The sequence below is a fragment of the Triticum dicoccoides genome, chromosome 6A (genome assembly GCF_002162155.2).
Source record: "Triticum dicoccoides isolate Atlit2015 ecotype Zavitan chromosome 6A, WEW_v2.0, whole genome shotgun sequence".
Lineage (NCBI taxonomy): Eukaryota > Viridiplantae > Streptophyta > Magnoliopsida > Poales > Poaceae > Triticum > Triticum dicoccoides.
Window position 1 is genome coordinate 43176448 of NC_041390.1, and position 17990 is coordinate 43194437.

General features: G+C 46.5%; 1 protein-coding gene across 1 annotated transcript in view; it reads right to left on the reverse strand.

Moving 5' to 3' along the window:
• The window catches only part of LOC119315604 (putative wall-associated receptor kinase-like 16), a 38629-nt gene extending 32813 nt beyond the window's left edge, over positions 1–5816 (reverse strand). The window contains exon 1 of the mRNA XM_037590159.1: positions 4310–5816. Coding sequence (XP_037446056.1) covers positions 4310–4842 — 533 coding nt within the window. The 5' untranslated portion in view covers positions 4843–5816. The remainder of the gene's footprint in view (positions 1–4309) is intronic.
• Positions 5817–17990: the final 12174 nt, after the last annotated feature.

Below are 17990 nucleotides of genomic sequence, written 5' to 3' on the forward strand. Positions count from 1 at the left end.
TCCACCAACCCTGCTGCGCCTGGGAACGCGTAGAAAACTCTATGTCTTCAAACCTTTTTGGTCATCACTGACAAAAGGGGGAGAAGCATATGATGTTTATAGTCTTCAAGCAGGTCACTATGGGCGGGTGCCTTTATATTTTTGCTACATTTTGCTTCGTGCTTACAACTCCCATTTTTGCTACATTTGCTTCTTTGAGTTGTAACACTTAGACTTGATGGTCGTCTGCTACCTGTTTGTCACTCTGTTATGCGAAGATAGATTCCGCATGTGCGACGATAAATTCCGCACTTAGATCATTCTGCAGACGTCCATTTTCCGTTATGCATGTCATTATCTTCGTATACTCTTACATGCATAGTGGATTGTCATCATAAGTTGAAGTGGATCTCCACAAGTACAACCTGCCATGTGCATTTGCATTCAAGAAGCAAATTACTTATATGCACATCTTCAGGGGGAGCCCTTGCATCTTATGAAGACAATTCCTTTACAATTTCACAAATTATGTTCCCGTCGAAAACTTCAACTAGTTTGTCATCAATCACCAAAAAGGGGGAGATTGTAAGTGCATCTAGTGCCACCCCTAGTTGGTTTTGGAGTATTGACGACAAACCTAGTTGAGGGACTAATGTGTTTGTGAGAATTGCAGGATAACACAGGTAGAAGTTCCTCATTGATTCGGTTTTACTACTAGAGATGACCCCTAAAAATGTACGAAGACATTGAAGACAATGGTGGTTTATGAAGATATTCACATTGAAGACTATGACAAGAGAAGACTCCTCATGAAGCTTATGGAACTCGAAGACTTATGTCCTTCGTAGTTTTATTTCATTTGTGCTGTGTCATAGGAACCACCGTACTGTTAAGTGGGGTCCAAGAGAACCAGTCAAAATGACTGAAGTGATGCCTAATTCAAATCCTATGTCTTCAAGCAAAGACTTTGAGAGCAAATCTTGTCCAGAGTCGGACAAGTCAGCTTTACTTGTAGCCCAAGTAAAGTTGCCGTGTGAGTTCAAAATCCGACCGTTGGTACACGTGTCAGTTCCTTAGTGACCCAGGGTCATTTCAGACAAATCAGGTCGGGTTGCCCAGTGGCTATAAATAGTCCACCCCTACAACCATAAACGGTTGGCTGCTCAGATTTCAGTGCACGGCTTTTGTCGTTTGAGAGCAACCCACCTTGAAGCCTTTGAGAGAAAATTCCTAGCGAGGAGAAAAGCCCTAACCACCCAGAGCCAGAGTAAATTGGGCATCACTTAAGTCTTCGTGTCTGAGTGATCTGAAGACTTATTACACTTGAGGACTGTGCATCCTCCAGACGGTTAGGCGTTGCGTTCTGAGCATCCAAGAGAAATTGTGGATTGCCGGTGAACGAAGTCTGTGAAGGTTTGGGAGTCTACCTTGAAGACTTGCCAGAGTGATTGGGCGAGGTCTGTGTGACCTTAGCTCAAGGAGAAAACGGTGAGGACTGGGTGTCCTGAGCTGCGTGTTCAGGACTGGGTGTCCGGGACTGTGTGTCCTTTGGTTTAAATACCTAGCCGCTCCAACCAGACGTACAGTTGTCACAGCAACTGGAACTAGTCCAACAAATCATTGTCTTCAACGTGTCACTGGTTTCATCTTCACTTCCATTTACTTACTGTTACTAGTTGTGAAGTCATTGCATGCCTGCTATATCTTCTGTCTTCACAACGTGGCTGCATAATATGTTTGGCTTCATAACTTCTTCCTACCTGATCCTTATTACACTGAAGCTATTTGTCACTGTGCTTTCACTCTATTGAATACTTGACCATGGCTTGTCTAGTGTAATCTAACTTCCGCTGCATAGTAATAGGCCCATCCATTCTGGTTGTCTTCATAACTTCCACGTTTTGAAGAATTTCATAAAAATTGCCTATTCACCCCCCCTCTAGTCGATATAACGCACTTTCAGATTCGGTCCTTCTCTGAAGACTCCAGAGAAGTTAACATACGAGAGGACCCCGGAGGAGAATGCGAAGATCGCGCGAACCGAAGTGGATGACTGGTTTCAAGGGTTGAAAGCAAAGAGACATCCACCTCCGGAGGAGAAGGTAGATCCGGTGAAAGTGAAGCGCACTCTGGCTGCCCTGGCAAAACCACCCAAGTCTCCGCCGAAAGGCAACCATGAGCGCATTATTGCAAAGACATGGGCCGAAGCGGAGCGGTCGGGAAGTACAGTCAGTGATCAAAGGCTGAAAGAACGACGAGCAGCTGGGAAACAAATTGCCCAGCTCGGCGAACAAGCGAAGCAATCGTGCCCCCCCCTCAAGGTGCCTAGCGACATCGTCGATCCGAGGATGGTGCCCGGTTATGGCAATGTTGACGATTACCTGCCCGACGATGTACATTATGATCCCATGGAGGTGCACATACACATATACGAGTACGAGAAGCCTCTCGTCAAAGATGAAAAATCTTTAACAACGATGATGCGAAGATTACATGATTGGTACTTGAAAATCTGCAGAGAGTCTGGGGGGAGGAGTACTTTGTATGCGAGAGTTAAACCAGAGCATGACCTCGTTGGAATTGAACTGTTGCCTATTCCATTTGAGGAGTTCTATCAGTTTTCCAATCAATTGGCCCTCGATAAAACAACGATCACCTGCTACTGTCTGTAAGTACTACTATTTATGTCATTAAGTCTCTCTATATAGCTCATCTCTTTCATTGCATGTATTTATAATTATCCTCACTATATTATGCAGAATGAAGATCGCCAAATTGAAGAAAAGACAAATCGGTGATATTGGGTTCGTTAACACATATCTCATAGATGCAACTGAGGTTGAACATCGTCCCGGAGATACCGAGGCCAACTTGCTATGATCATTAAAAAAATGAAAACAAAGATATAATACTCTTTCCTTACAACTTCAAGTGAGTGTTACTGTCTTGTGCATATTCGGTTTCCCTTATATATTAGTCCAGGTTATAGTAATGTAATTGATGAGTTATGCATGCGTGTGCAGTTTCCATTATATTCTCCTAGAGATTAGGCTTGAGCAGGGAGTAGTAACCGTCTTGGACTCTAAACGAAAATATCCCCAGGAGTATGCGGACATGACTGAAATCCTCAAGAAGTAAGTTAAATCGATCATTATCCACCATATCAGCAACTTTGTTCATTTCCTGATATCAAGTAATTGTTTTCTTTGTCCGGCAGGGTTTGGAGAAAATTCACCAGAAAAGTTCCGGGACTGCCGAAGGAGCTGGAATTTAGACACCCGAAAGTAAGTACTATAGTAGCATGTTCCGCGCATCTCCTAGTGATTCAAGCGCTAGTTTCATCAATACCATTTAGCATTCTTGCTTATCAATTTGATTGACCTCTATTTCTTGTAAAGTGGTTGTGGCAGGAACAAGGGAATGATTTCTGTGGATACTACGTCTGCGAGTCCATCCGCCACACGACCTGTGAGCGGGGCGGGTACTCTGACGAACAATATGAAGTACGTAAATAACAACATTCACAATTTTATTTTATTACCATCATTTGTATTGAGTTTCATTCATTCATATATATATGTATTGACCCCCTTCTTCAAATTAGATGTTTCAGAAGCGGGATGAACTCCTAGCGCCTGCTCGCATGCGAGCAATTCAAGAGGAATTGGCGGCATTCTTTCTTGACCAAGTGATCGCTGAAGACGGAGAATACTATGTGGACCATGAGTCCGTATGATTATATTTGTAAGAGATAATTATTGTATATATGTAGCCGGTAGTGTCGGATAGATATATGAGAACTTGTTGTTCGACCAATCTCTCGGAGAGAAGGAGAGGTGGTCGATATCACTTCTCTTTGTATGCATATATGTTCATGACGATCTTCTGTTTCCTTCGTTTGCTTACTAGCTAACTAGCGTGTCTAGTCCTCTCTATACGTATGTATAGTACGTAGCGTCGACCAAGCACGGACGTAAGAGAGGACACTTCTCTCTATTAATTATAGCTAGCTAACACAATATATGAAACACCTAAATTAACCCCCCAAAACCCCCAAACCCCCCCCCCTTTAAAAAAACAAAAAACCCAGCCACAGAAATGCTGACGCGTGGATGCCTATTGGTCCCGGTTGGTGCCACCAACCGGGACAAAAGGGTCTCCTGCCTGGGCTCTGCGCACTGCCCACGTGGAGGCCCATCAGTCCCGGTTCTGGATTGAACCGGGACTAAAGGGTCGGGGCATTAGTACCGACACTTTAGTCCCGGTTCAGGAACCGGGACTAATGGCCCTTACGAATCGGGACTATAGGCCATTTTTCTACCAGTGTAGTGTACCTTGCACCATTGTTGTGAGCCCTGATTTGTCCAAAGAAATGTACCTTGAAGCGCCAAAGTCTGCCACCTTTGCTGTTAGAGTATCATCCAAAAGTATGTTAGCAGGCTTGATATCTCTATGGATGATTGGCACTAAAGCCGTTGAGTGAAGATGCGCAAGAGATTTGGCAGTTTCAGTTGCTATCCATAGCCTATCATGCCATGACAATGATCTTGGTCCTTCAACATGAAGATGATCATAAAGAATTCCATTGGATATGAACTCGTAGACCAACAATGGGACTTCTGTTTCAAGGCAGCAGCCGTATAGTTTTACTACATTCCTATGGTTGATTTGTGATAGGATAGCAACCTCATTAATAAACTCATCAATCTCCCTTTGAACAACCATCTTTGGTTTCTTGATGGCTACGACGTGGAGGTCCGATAAAATCCCTTTATAGACCGTACCATGCCCACCACCACCAAGTTCACGAGCTTTATCAAAATTATTTGTTGCCTTCTTCAACTCTTCCAAGGTTATGATCATTCTCTCTGCAATATCAGCTCTTTGAGATACCAACTATTGCAACAACTGCCCACAGTTTTGCTCGAAATACTTCCGTTTCAACATTTGTGCCCTTTGAAGCTTAAATTTGTAGGAAATATAGTATGCAATGAGGACCAAAAGTATGAGGCCCGCCCCACTAGCAAGTCCAATAATGACGCTTGTACCTGAAAAAGTAATGCATTGTCATTCATTTTCTCCGGTATGCGCATAAATATAATCTGTAATTTTGTTGCAAAAAGTGCTCTCATATTGTATGATTTTACTAGGTATTATAAATATACCAAAACATAAACTAGTGGTCAAGGTTTGCTGTGTTTTGAATGTCGTGTTGATGTGCAAAATGAAACATTTAGCAACTGGCCGGAAGGAGTAACAGAGATAGAGCCAAAAAATACACGGATCATAATAGTGGTAATGACAATTGTTTGTGGTTTTTCGTCGACCAAATTAATTAGTTTATGTTTTGTTCCTTTTCCTGAAATTGTTAACACATTCTCATTTCGCTCATTGACCATTGACTACTTCTAATCCCCCCTAGGATTAAAACCTTAGGGAGCCTTAACAAGTTTTGTGGTAAGCTGTGATAGACACAGTTTTTATAATATGTTAGTAGAAATATGTATAGCTATGATTGACACATTTCATATATATATTGAGACAACCTCCAACATGTTTCTTTGATCGCTACTTTTTTTGTAGGTAAAATATGTTTGTGGAAATTTATGAATTGTATATTCATGATAAAGAGTCTAATAATACTATTTTGACCTTGCAAAACCAAATATTTTTTTAGTATGTTAGCTATCAAAGTCTTACCTTTTTAGTTGAAAACCTGCATTTTTTGTTGTTGCACGCTTTCTAGGAAGTCATATTATGTTTACCAATGGGGGTACTCAGAGTCGATCCACATTTTACTAAGAAACTTCTATATGGAATAGCGAAAATATTGGCAACATATGAATATATTAGCAGGAGCAATCGATCGATACATAATATGGAGTACCAGACTGCCCCATTGATGTAGGTAGGAAAATTAAAGTTGCAGCATTTGTTGCTCACCTCTGACGTATTTGGAGCGGACATCTGGAGACAAGAAAAGGTGGAATTTAGTAAGTTACATGTACGTGGTAGTGGTATTACGTACTCCCTCGGTCCGAAAATACTTGTCATCAAAATGGATAAAATGAGATGTATGTAGAACTAAAATATGTCTAGATACATCCCCTTTTGTTCATTTTAATGACAAGTATTTCCGGACGGAGGGAGTAATATATATGTATATATGTGTGCAGCAAACGATGGAATTGATCGAACCTTTGCATCCGCCGTCGACGTATGGGTTGCCGTCGTAGCCCTCGTTGCACTGGCACGTATAGCCTTTGTTCCCACTTTTGCACTGGCTGTCCTTGCTCTTGCAGATCTGGTCGCGTGGTGTAACCTGATAATCCCCGCCATCGCAGTCCGGATGTGAGCTCACGTTGGCTGATGATGAGCCATTATGCGGGAGCAACACCTCCGACCGGAGAAGAATGCGAGGCTTCATGGCATCCGATGTCCGATTGTCCGGACCACGACGCTCCCGCATCAGTTTGCCGGTGACACCCAGCGGATCGAACCATCCCTCCTCTGCGACGAACACATAGACGAGATTGTGTGCATCATAATTTCCCGTAGTGTCGATCCATGTTGATACGAATTTCTTTGGCATTCCGCCCATGGACTCGGAGATATGGGCCTTGCAGTATCCGATGCCATAGCAGTAGTTGCCGCCGCCGCCACTTCCACCGTGGATGCCGCTTGTTGGCCACCTCACTTCACCACCGGTGTCGTTGCGGGGGCAGATGGAGGCACAACCGCCGACAATTTCTTGGTCGCTATGCCCCACAAGCGTTGCATGTGTATTGCACCCCATGATGACAAGCTCGTTGCTAGAGGACAACGAGTAGGGCACCTCTATGTCAGTGAAAGAAGGGAGTCCCATATAGAATTTGTAAGACAATAAGTTTTGGGGGAACCAGCACAACTCTCTAGGGGTGGCTTATCTTATTATATATAATGGATGTGTTACAATACGTACAATATACGTACATAAGTACAGAAGCTATACATAGTCTAACACCCTCCCTCAATCTTAGCCACTTTCTAAAGAACTGAGAAGGGTAAGATTGCGCCTACAAGCCTCAAACTGTGGCAGAGGTAAAGGCTTAGTGAAGATGTCTGCAAGTTGATCCTTAGATGAGATAAACTTGATCTGGAGTTGCTTCTGTGATACACGTTCCCGTACAAAGTGATAGTCAACTTCAATGTGTTTCGTTCGAGCATGAAATACTGGATTTGCAGAAAGGTATGTAGCACCGATGTTATCACACCAAAGAATAGGAGGCTGTGGTTGAGACAAACCCAACTCCTGAAGCAAAGACTGCACCCAAATAATCTCTGCAGTAGCATTAGCCACAGCCTTGTACTCAGCTTCAGTACTGCTACGTGACACAGTAGCCTGTTTCCGAGCACTCCAGGCGATCAAATTAGGGCCAAAGAATACTGCATAACCCCCAGTGGATCGCCTGTCATCTGGGCTACCAGCCCAATCTGCATCAGAGAAGGCCGAAAGGACCCAAGAGGAAGTCGGCCGAATATGCATACCAAATGTCAGGGTGAACTGAACATAACGAAGAATGCGTTTAACAGCAGCCCAATGAGGATCTCTGGGAGCCTGAAGATACTGACAAACCCTGTTAACAGCATAAGAGATATCTGGTCTCGTGATCGTCAAGTACTGAAGTCCACCAACAATGCTCCTGTACTCTGTGGCATCCGCAGGAGACAAAAGCTCACCATCAACAGCTGTTATCTTGTCGGTAGACGACATGGGTGTGGTGGTCGGTTTGCACTTCAGCATGCCCGCTCTTTGTAACAACTCCAAGGAGTACTTCTTCTGCATAAGGACAAGACCAGTAACACGAGAAGTGACCTCAACTCCAAGAAAGTAGTGAAGCTTTCCAAGATCTTTGACCGCAAAATCAGCACCAAGAGAGCAGACAAGAGCATCAGCAGCATACTGAGAAGAGCTGACAAGGATAATATCATCGACATATACCAAAAGATACATAGTGACTTCTGGCTTCTGTAGAAGAAATAATGAAGTGTCAGCAGTGCACGGCACAAACCCATGAGCACGAAGGGCAGAGGCAAGGCGGGCATGCCAGGCACGAGGAGCTTGCTTCAAACCATATAGTGCTTTGGAGAGACGACAGATATAGTCAGGACGATCAGGATCAGAGAAACCAGGCGACTGTTTCATATAAACCTCTTCCTCCAAAAATCCATGTAGAAAAGCATTCTGCACATCAAGTTGACGAAGTGACCAACCACGAGAAACAACAATGGAGAGAAGAAGCCGGATAGTGGTAGGCTTGACGACAGGACTGAAGCTGTCCTCATAGTCAAGACCATGACGCTGCCGAAAACCGCGAGCAACAAGTCGCGCTTTGTAACGCTCAATAGATCCATCCGAATGCTTCTTCACTTTGAATACCCATTTTGAGTCAATAACATTTACCCGTGGTGGTGGAGGAACGAGAGTCCATGTCTTGTTACGAAGGAGAGCATGAAACTCCTGCTCCATAGCCTCTCGCCAATGTGGAATGCGCAGGGCAGCCTGATATGAGCGAGGCTCAGAAGATGGATCCGCAACAGCAGCAGCCAAACAAGCAGCCAACCAAGCAACCGTACCATCCTTATGCTCCTTAGGTTTGAAAATGCCACTGCGACTGCGTGTATGTGGTCGGGACACAGGAACCACCAAGGTCGACGGAGCAGCCTGCGACGGGCTGGAGGACGGCGACGTTGACAAGTCAGCCGGTGACGAGGAGCCAGACACAGTAGCCTCGGGCTCGGTCGGCGAAGAAGGCCGGCCCACCGGCGAAACCGGCAGAGCAGACGAAGCAGCTGGCGACGCCGGCGTCACAGACCGGGCCGATGGCGAGCCCGGCATAGTGGGCCGTGGCGCGGCCGGTGTCGCGGGCCGATCCGCGGATGAAGGCGACGTGAGGACGGCGTCGCGGACCCGAGCTGCAGGCGAAGACGACGTGACGGGCCGAGCCGCGGGCGAAGACGGCGTGACAGGACGAGCCGCTGAAGACTCGGTGGCCGCTGGCGAAGAGGGCCGAGCCGCTGGAGACTCGGCGGTCGCTGGCGTAGCGGACCGAGCAATGGAGATGCTCGGCGCGACGGGCTCTTCGGGTGACCATGCATGGGCACGCGAATCGATGCCATGCAACATAGGGCGATCGACGTGCCCATCAGAAGGCGGCGATGATGATGGTGAATCCTCCAACAGCTCCAAACGAGCCCCATGTCCGGTTCCTGCACCATGGTTAGGTAACAGCAAAGGAGAGTATGCAACATCATCAAATTGGTCAGAAGCAACAGAGGATGAATGCAGATATGGTGGTTCGACAGTGGACACAGGAAGTTTGGCAAAGGGAAAAACATGCTCATCAAACACGACGTCCCGAGATATATAGACACGATTAGTGGGAACATGAAGACATTTGTAACCTTTATGAAGAGAGCTATAGCCAAGAAAAACACACTTCTTAGAACGAAACTCAAGCTTGCGCTTATTATATGGACGAAGATGCGGCCAGCAAGCACACCCAAATACCTTGAAAAAGGTATAATCAGGTTGTTCATTAAGGAGAACCTCAATGGGAGTCTTCATGTTTAAAACACGAGTGGGAGTACGGTTGATGAGAAAGCATGCAGTGGTGAAAGCATCACTCCAAAACCGAAACGGAACAGATGCATGGGCCAAAATAGTAAGACCAGCTTCAACAATATGACGATGCTTACGTTCGACTGAACCATTCTGCTGATGTGTATGTGGACATGCTAAACGATGAGCTATCCCAAGCGACTGAAAGAAGGAGTTGCGGTTGCGATACTCGCCCCCCCAGTCCGACTGAACATGAACAATTTTGTGCTTGAGAAGACGTTCAACATGTTTTTGAAACTGAACAAAAAATATCAAACACATCAGATTTGCGTTTAATAAGGTAAAGCCAGGTAAAGCGACTATAAGCATCAACGAAACTGATATAGTAATTATGACCACTGACAGAAGTCTGAGAAGGACCCCATACATCTGAAAACACAAGTTCTAAAGAATGTTTCACCTCACGACTGGACTCCGAAAAAGGAAGTTGATGACTCTTCCCCTGCTGACAAGCATCACACACTGCTACATCTTTATTACTAGACAAACTAGGAAGCTCATGATGACGCAAAATATGACGGACAATAGGTGTGGTCGGGTGACCAAGACGAGCATGCCACTGTGACGGAGAGACCCGAACTCCACTGAAAACACGGGCGACGCCAGGATGCTCCAGACGGTAGAGGCCCTGGCACAACCGCCCACTAAGAAGAATGTCCCTCGTGCCCCGATCCTTAATAAAAAGATCAAAAGGATGAAATTCACAAAGCACATTATTATCACGTGTGAGTTTAGGAACTGAAAGAAGATTACGGGTCACAGATGGAACTCGAAGAACATTGCGAAGCTGAAGACTCCTATTGGCATGTCTAGTGAGAAGAGATGCTTGACCAATATGAGAGATGTGCATACCTGCTCCATTGGCGGTGTGGATCTTGTCGGAGCCATGATAGGGTTCACGAGTGTGAAGCTTCCCCATCTCGCTGGTCAGATGCTCTGTCGCCCCAGAGTCCATGTACCAGTGTGGATCGATGGAGTAGGACTGAGTGTGTCCCTGTTGCTTCTGCGGCGCGGGACGATCAGCCATGGCGACCTGACGGGCATTGTTGCGTGTATCTTTGCCGTCATTGCCAAGACCAAGGAAGCTTCGCTGGAAGCGCTTATGACACTTGGAGGCCCAGTGCCCATCGCGGCCACAAAGCTGGCACACACGTGGACCGCCAGCCCCCGGTAAGGTCGCAGTAGGTGGGGGGGGCCGAGGCGGGCGACGGTGGCAGCCCCAAGGGAGACCGGGGTGATGAAGAAGAGCGGCCACCCTTGGTGGCGGCGTTGGCCGAGAGGGAGCCAGTGCCCCTGGAGCGCCGTGTCTCGACCCGTTGCTCAGTGAGAAGGAGCCGAGAGAAAACCTCGTGTGCCAGCATGGGTGTCGAGTTGCCCCTCTCGTTGATGATCTCGACTAAGGCATCATACTCCTCATCAAGACCATTGACAATAAACGAGTTGAACTCGGAGTCGGTGAGGGGCTGTCCAATGGAGGCCAATGTGTCGGCGAGGCCCTTGACCTTGTTGTAGAACTCAGTGGCAGTGGAGTCAAGCTTCTGACACTCTCCAAGCTGACGACGGAGTGCAGAGACACGAGCCTGGGACTGCGCTGCAAAGGTTCGCTCAAGGATGGTCCAGGCCTCATGAGACGTCTTCGTGAAGACAACGAGTCCGGCAACTGCCGGCGAGAGCGACCCCTGGATGGAGGAGAGGTTCGCCTGGTCCTGCCCCGTCCAGATGCGATGGCCGGATTGTAGACCGGACCGTGCACGCTGTCTACCAGTGCGGGTGGGCAAGGAAGCGATCCGTCGACGTAGCCTAGCAGGTAGTGACTCCCCAAGAGCGGGAGAACCTGTGCACGCCAGAAGATGTAGTTGTCGGCGGAGAGCTTAATGGTGATGAGATGACCGAAGTGAAACGGTGGTGGCGAAGACGATCCCATCGAGGGGGCTGCCTGGGGTGCAAACACCATGGAGGCAGCCGGAGGCACCGAAGCCGATGCGGGAGGAGGCGGGACCGCAGCCAGGGCGGACGCCGCAAAGCTCGCGGCCGGGTCGGACGCCGCAAGACTTGCGGCCGGGGTGGACGCCGCCAACCCCGCCAGCGGGACGGTGTGATCCGCTTGCGGCAGGAGCGGCGGGACGACGCCCGCGGAGTCCGCAGCGGACGGCGGCGCCGCGGTGTGGACCACGAGGTCGCGCCCAAGCGAGGGCGCCGACGGCGTGGAGTAGACGGAGCCGATGCTCCTGGTCCCGATTGGAGCCGGAACAGCGACGGCATCGAGCGGGAGGTTGAGCAGAGCCGCAAGAGAGGCCGGGAGGAACCCCGCAGCAGTGGAACCGGTGGTGGCGGCGCTCGACATGGCGGCGGTGAAGGCGGCGGCGGCTGCGGCGGCGGTGCGGGTATTAGGGTTTGGAAGCGGAAGCGATCGTAACCTAGCGTGATACCATGTAAGACAATAAATTTTGGGGGAACCAGCACAACCCTCTAGGGGTGGCTTATCTCATTATATATAATGGATGTGTTACAATACGTACAATATACGTACATAAGTACAGAAGCTATACATAGTCTAACAGAATTCAAAGGACGTAGAAGGTGGTAACAACCCCAGGGGAGCAAGGGATTCGCTGTGAATGACACGCATCGTGGTTGTGGAGAGGGAGATCGATATTGACAACTCGGAACTGGCCGTCGCCCAGGAGCAACCACGCGGGCTCATGGCTGGTATCACACGCGAGGCGGAACCCAGGCCAGTAGCATTCGGACTTGCCAAAGCCGAACGGGTATGGCACATCCACGCCCCCGCAGAATGTCATGCAACTAGCTGTTTCAGACACAATTGTTGAACAAATCAGCGTCGCGACATTAGAAAACGGGATGTAATTTCAATGTGAACAAGCTACACATATCTGATTCCAAATTTCCACTTTGTTTCTTCGTGGCAGTGATTTTTTCTGCAGGACTGAAATATGTAGGTATCGTTTACTACCAATATCAGAAGACTCAAAGCGGTAGATCCAGTTAATCTTGACTATCAAACCATGTCTCCAACGAGATTAAGGGTATGTATTGCTCTAATGATGAGTGTTCAACATGTTTAGCATGTAATTAATATCATGACAAATATCAAAATGTGAGTTAATATAAATTTGCAATTAACCTGTATCTGGTATCCAACCTATATAAATATGCAATTAGCACATAATTAATATTCTATCTACTATAAACATGCAATTTGTTTTCTCCCTAATAATAACATGCATTGCACGTATGCATTTACTAGTTATAGTTGTGTGTGATCAATCTTTGGTTGTGATTAGATTAGATAGCAGAGAGGCTTCTGGTCTAAAAAAATCAAAATAAATACTACAGATTACAAAAAAATGTCAATGTTTATGCAACTAAATTTGGTTTCTACCCTCTAGGGAAAAGAAAAATAAATAAATTTGGTGCTCTACAACTAAATTTTAAAAGCTAAAGGCTTCTTTGCATCGCAGGAATTTGGAAATGTAGGAATAGGAAAACCATTGCTATTAAGGCAGAAAACATGGAAGAGGCTAGGATGTAGTCAAAATGATGATGACCAAACGTTGTTCTTCAAACATTATGAGGGCAAGACCACCATACTAAGTGTTTATGATGATGATATTGTGATCACTGCAGATGATAAAGGTGTAATTTCTAGGATTAAAGGCAGTTGCCAATTATTTAATATTGTGTGTGGTGGATATGTTGCATATTCTTATAGCAAGAGTTAAGCAGGATGGTCACGTTGGAAGATGAGCGTGTGTCTATCCTCCAGGGCCAGTCATTTTAATGGAACATGACCTTTAAAAAGTGATTAGTATGAAGTTGATCATGTGTCTTTTCGAACGACTTTCAGGTTTCAAAATTAATTTTCACAAAAGTTACTTCTTCTGTTTTGGTAAGGCCAAAGAGGAGGAGAGTCAGTACAGGAAATTGTTTGGTTGTGATGTACCTTGGGATTCTCATTCATCACATAAGCCCACCAACAAGGAATAGAAAATTATTGAAGACCACTTCAAAAAGAAGCTCAACAGTTGGAAGGGTAAGCTTTTGTCATACGGAGGACGACCTACCCTCATCAATGTTGTCGTTATTAGTCTACCGATGTCCCTGCTATCCTTTTTGAGATACCTAAGGGGGTCTTGCAAAGTCTAGACTTTATCGCTCTTAGATTCTTTGGCAATGTGAGGAGCAGAAACAGAAGTACATACTTGATAAATGGGACATGTTGTGTAGGCCTAATGATCAAGGTGGGTTGGACATTGAAAACCTTGAAATAAAAACAAGTGATTGCTCAGCAAATGGCTGTGTAAGCTACTTCATGAGGAAGGTATTTGGCAAGAGTTGCTGCACAAAAAAATACCCGAACTCCATTAAGAGACGTTCCTTTAAGATTCTAAGCCTATGGATTCACCATTTTGGAGGGGCTTGACCAAGGTCAAGTCATCTTTTTTTAAGTGACATTCCTTTAAGTTTGGTGATGGCCAATCGATGAGTTTTTGAGACAATACTTGGTTGGGTGATACTCCATTAGCTCTACAATACTCGACCTTGTATAATATTGTGTTTGGAAAAGAGGATTCGGTGGCTTCTGTTCTTGGGGCTAGCCCTTTGAGCATCCAATTTTGTAGGGCAATACTGGGTGATGAATGTACTAAGTGGATCCATGATTAATCTAACTCAGATGTTAGATTTGTCCCAATGGAGGTTAACCACTAATGTTATCTTCACTGTGAAGTCTATGTATGTGGATCTTATTAATTCTGGACAACTTTTTCATAGTAAACACATTTGGAAAACAAAGGTTCCTTCCAAGATCAAAGTTTTCATGTGGTTTTTGCAAAGGGATGTATAGTTCTTACCAAAAATAACCTTGCTAAGCGTAACTGGCATGGAAGCAGAAAATGTTGTTTCATGATTAGGAGGAGATAATTCATCAGGTACCACCTTGATCTGGCGCATGATCCATGTTACATACAATTTAGCACCGCCAACGAGTATCCAAAATTTGTTTGGAAATTGGTTAGGTGGTATTCATGATAAGCCGAAGGGTCAAATTCATGTGGAAATTTGTGCCGTTCTCTAGGCAATATGGGATTGTTGGGATGACTGCCTTTTTAACAAATCATCTACTCCTAATTTCTTGGAGGCTATCTGCAGGACTATGACTTCAATCTGTATATGGTCATCACTTTAGTATGTGGATGCGCAGACGCTTATGGCCTTTGGGTTTAACTGGCAGAAACGGTTGTGTAGGGCTTATTCAACCAGTTTGACTGGCGAGCCACTCGGAGATTACATGATGATCTATGCAATCTCAGGTCCTACCGGCTGCGGTTGTGTTTTCAACTTTATTTATCTGTATCTGGTACTCGGTGACTTAAACTTTATTCATGTTCAATAAAATGGTTGTGTGCATCCTGTGATGCAGAGGCCGGGGTATTCCTCTTTTCACAAAAAGAAGTTAACAAAATCTTTTGAATGGAAGATTGGAGCGTCTTGGTTATTTTATTGGTGCCTACTACCGTTAAGGTGTGTCACAACGGAAATATGTATTTAATTGATTATCTAGAATGGGTATGTTGCATGGTAACCATTATCTACTCCTATCAAGCAAAAGCATTAGCTGCAATCTGAGGTAGATGAACAAGTGGGAATTGGTCAACATCAAAGGCTAGTAGGCCATCTCATTTATATATCACATACTAGATAGATATTACTTGTGTTCTGAGTATTGTGAGTAGCACATGTATGGCCCATGGAAGGGGCACATGCACATCTTCAATATAATACTCCAATACTTTAAGGGATGTCCAGGAAAATGCTTATTGCTTGGTGCTAATGGTCATCATAATATTGAGGAGGACACGCATGTTGATTCAGTAGGTTGCTTGGACAATAGCAAACCGTCTACCGCATGCTATTGCGCATATGTAAGTGGAAATTAGTTAAGATGGAGAACCAAGAAACATGATGTAGTGGATCGGTCAATGGCAAATGCAGAATATGGAGCCATGGAATTGTGTGTTTGTGAGCCAATGTGGCTGAATATATTGTTGGATGAATTCCACCTAGATGGTGGCACACGTCATTGAAGTGTGGTAGTAATACAACTATAGATATGGCAAACAACAATGTCGAGCATGATAAAAAACCACATCAAGATTGATCGACACTTTAGATCCCTGCGCCATTGCCCGCAGAGCCGCCGCCGCGCCGCCACGTCCCGCGTTCCATGGTGCCCCAGCTCGACAACGCTGGCCCGCGCCACCCCTGCCTCGTGAGGGGGTGAGAAGGCCCTGCCGATGTTGTCGTTGGCTGGGCTTTTCTTGGGCGCGCCCTCTGGCAGCGACGGGAGGAGGAAGAGGAGAGGAGAGGTGGTGAGGTTGCCGACGACTAGGGTTCCTCCCCTGCCGCCCGCAGTGAGCGCTAGAGGAGGAGGAAAGGTTGTCTAAGAGCAAATCTAGCAGACCCTGCATCCGCCCCCGACCCGCAAAATAACCGCCAAAATGCAGGTACGGGTCGGAAAGCCTGCCCGACCAGACCCCGCATCCCGTCCCGGCCCACAAAAATTTTTAGGGGACGCGGCAAATTCCCGACCCCAACCCGGGAAAACGCGGGTTTCCCACTCGCGGCTGCGGTGCCCTGCATCACAGAGAAGCAGTTGGTGGCAGGGACATTTCAGCCTCGCGCTCTTTTTCCCCTCCTTCCGCCGCCGCCCGCCCTTGCTTCCGCCCGCCCGCCACCGGCGATTCCGGCCATATCTGCGGGCGGAATCGCTCCGCAGGGCCGCCCCACACCCTCCCGCGCCGAGCCGCTGCACTGCCCCTTCGGATCCGGCGAGAAGAGCCGCCCCCTAGTCGCCGCCGCCGCTGGGATCGACCACCGCCGAGCACACCCCCCTCGTCGCCGCCCGGGATCACTCGCCACCGGTTAGTCCCTTTTTGTGATTTTTGCGAGCTATGTAGTAGATTTACGCGCCGGTGTGCGTGTAGATGGAGTTGACCCCGTGCGAGAAGTTCTTGCTATCCGATTCGTCCGATTCGGACGACTCGGATGTGGAGACCATGCTTGCGACCTTTCGGCAGCAAACATTGGTCATGGCGCTTGGCGTGAAGGGGCATAAAGATGAGTACCGGAAGAGGAGGCGAGGATCTACTGTTGGGCGTGTGTGCATTCCGCGGAATCGCCATCTTGGGAACGAGATGTTGATGCAAGATTATTTTTCGGAGAATCCTACATATCCTGCACACCTCTTCCGCAGAAGGTACAGAATGCGCCGATCCCTTTTTGGGAAAATTGTTGAAGCTTGCGAGGCAAATTGCCGGTATTTTACTCAAAGAAGGAATGTCGCGGGCTTAAAGGGATTTAGTGCATATCAAAAAATGTCCGCAGCTATGCGGGTGATTGCATATGGCGTTCCGGCTGACTATGCCGATGAGTATCTTCGCATTGGTGAAGATAGCACAATTGAGTCTGTGCGTAGATTTGCGAAAGTGATCGTCCGTGTCTTTGGTCCCGAGTATCTTCGGGCACCAAACGAAGATGACACAAAGAAATTGATGGCAGCTAATGAGAGGAGAGGTTGGCCTGGCATGCTAGGTAGCATTGATTGTATGCATTGGAAATGGAAAAATTGCCCCAAGGCTTGGCAAGGAATGTATTGTGGCAAGTCTCGTGATGCAACAATTGTGCTAGAGGTCGTAGCATCCGAGAATTTATGGATTTGGCATTGTTTTTTTGGTATGCCTGGCACACTCAATGATATCAATGTGTTGCAACGCTCTCATTTGTTTGCTAGGCTTGCTAGTGGTGATGCTCCTGCTTGCAACTACACTATCAATGGGCATGAATATACAAAGGGGTACTATCTTTCAGATGGTATATATCCTCCTTGGTGCACATTTGTCAAGAGCATCAAAGAACCCAAAACAAAAAACAATGTGAATTTGTAAGGGTGCAAGAGGCAGCCCGAAAAGATATTGAAAGAGCATTCGGTGTTTTGCAATCTAGGTTTGCCATTGTCCGTGGTCCTGCTCGTTTTTTGGATAAGAAAACCCTGAAGAACATCATGACTTGTTGTGTTATCCTGCACAATATGATTCTTGAAGATGAGAGAGGAATGAACTTAGAATTCTTTTACGACAATGTGGGTAGCCGTGTCAAACCAGCTAGAGACCCAAGCCGCATTAGAGCTTTTCTTGAGATATACAAGGAGATTGAAAATGCAGACACACACTTTCAACTTCAGAAAGATCTCATTGAGTACCATTGGCAAAGGGCTGGACAGTGACTAATTTTTGTATTCATTTGTATTTGTATTCATGATAAGTTTTGT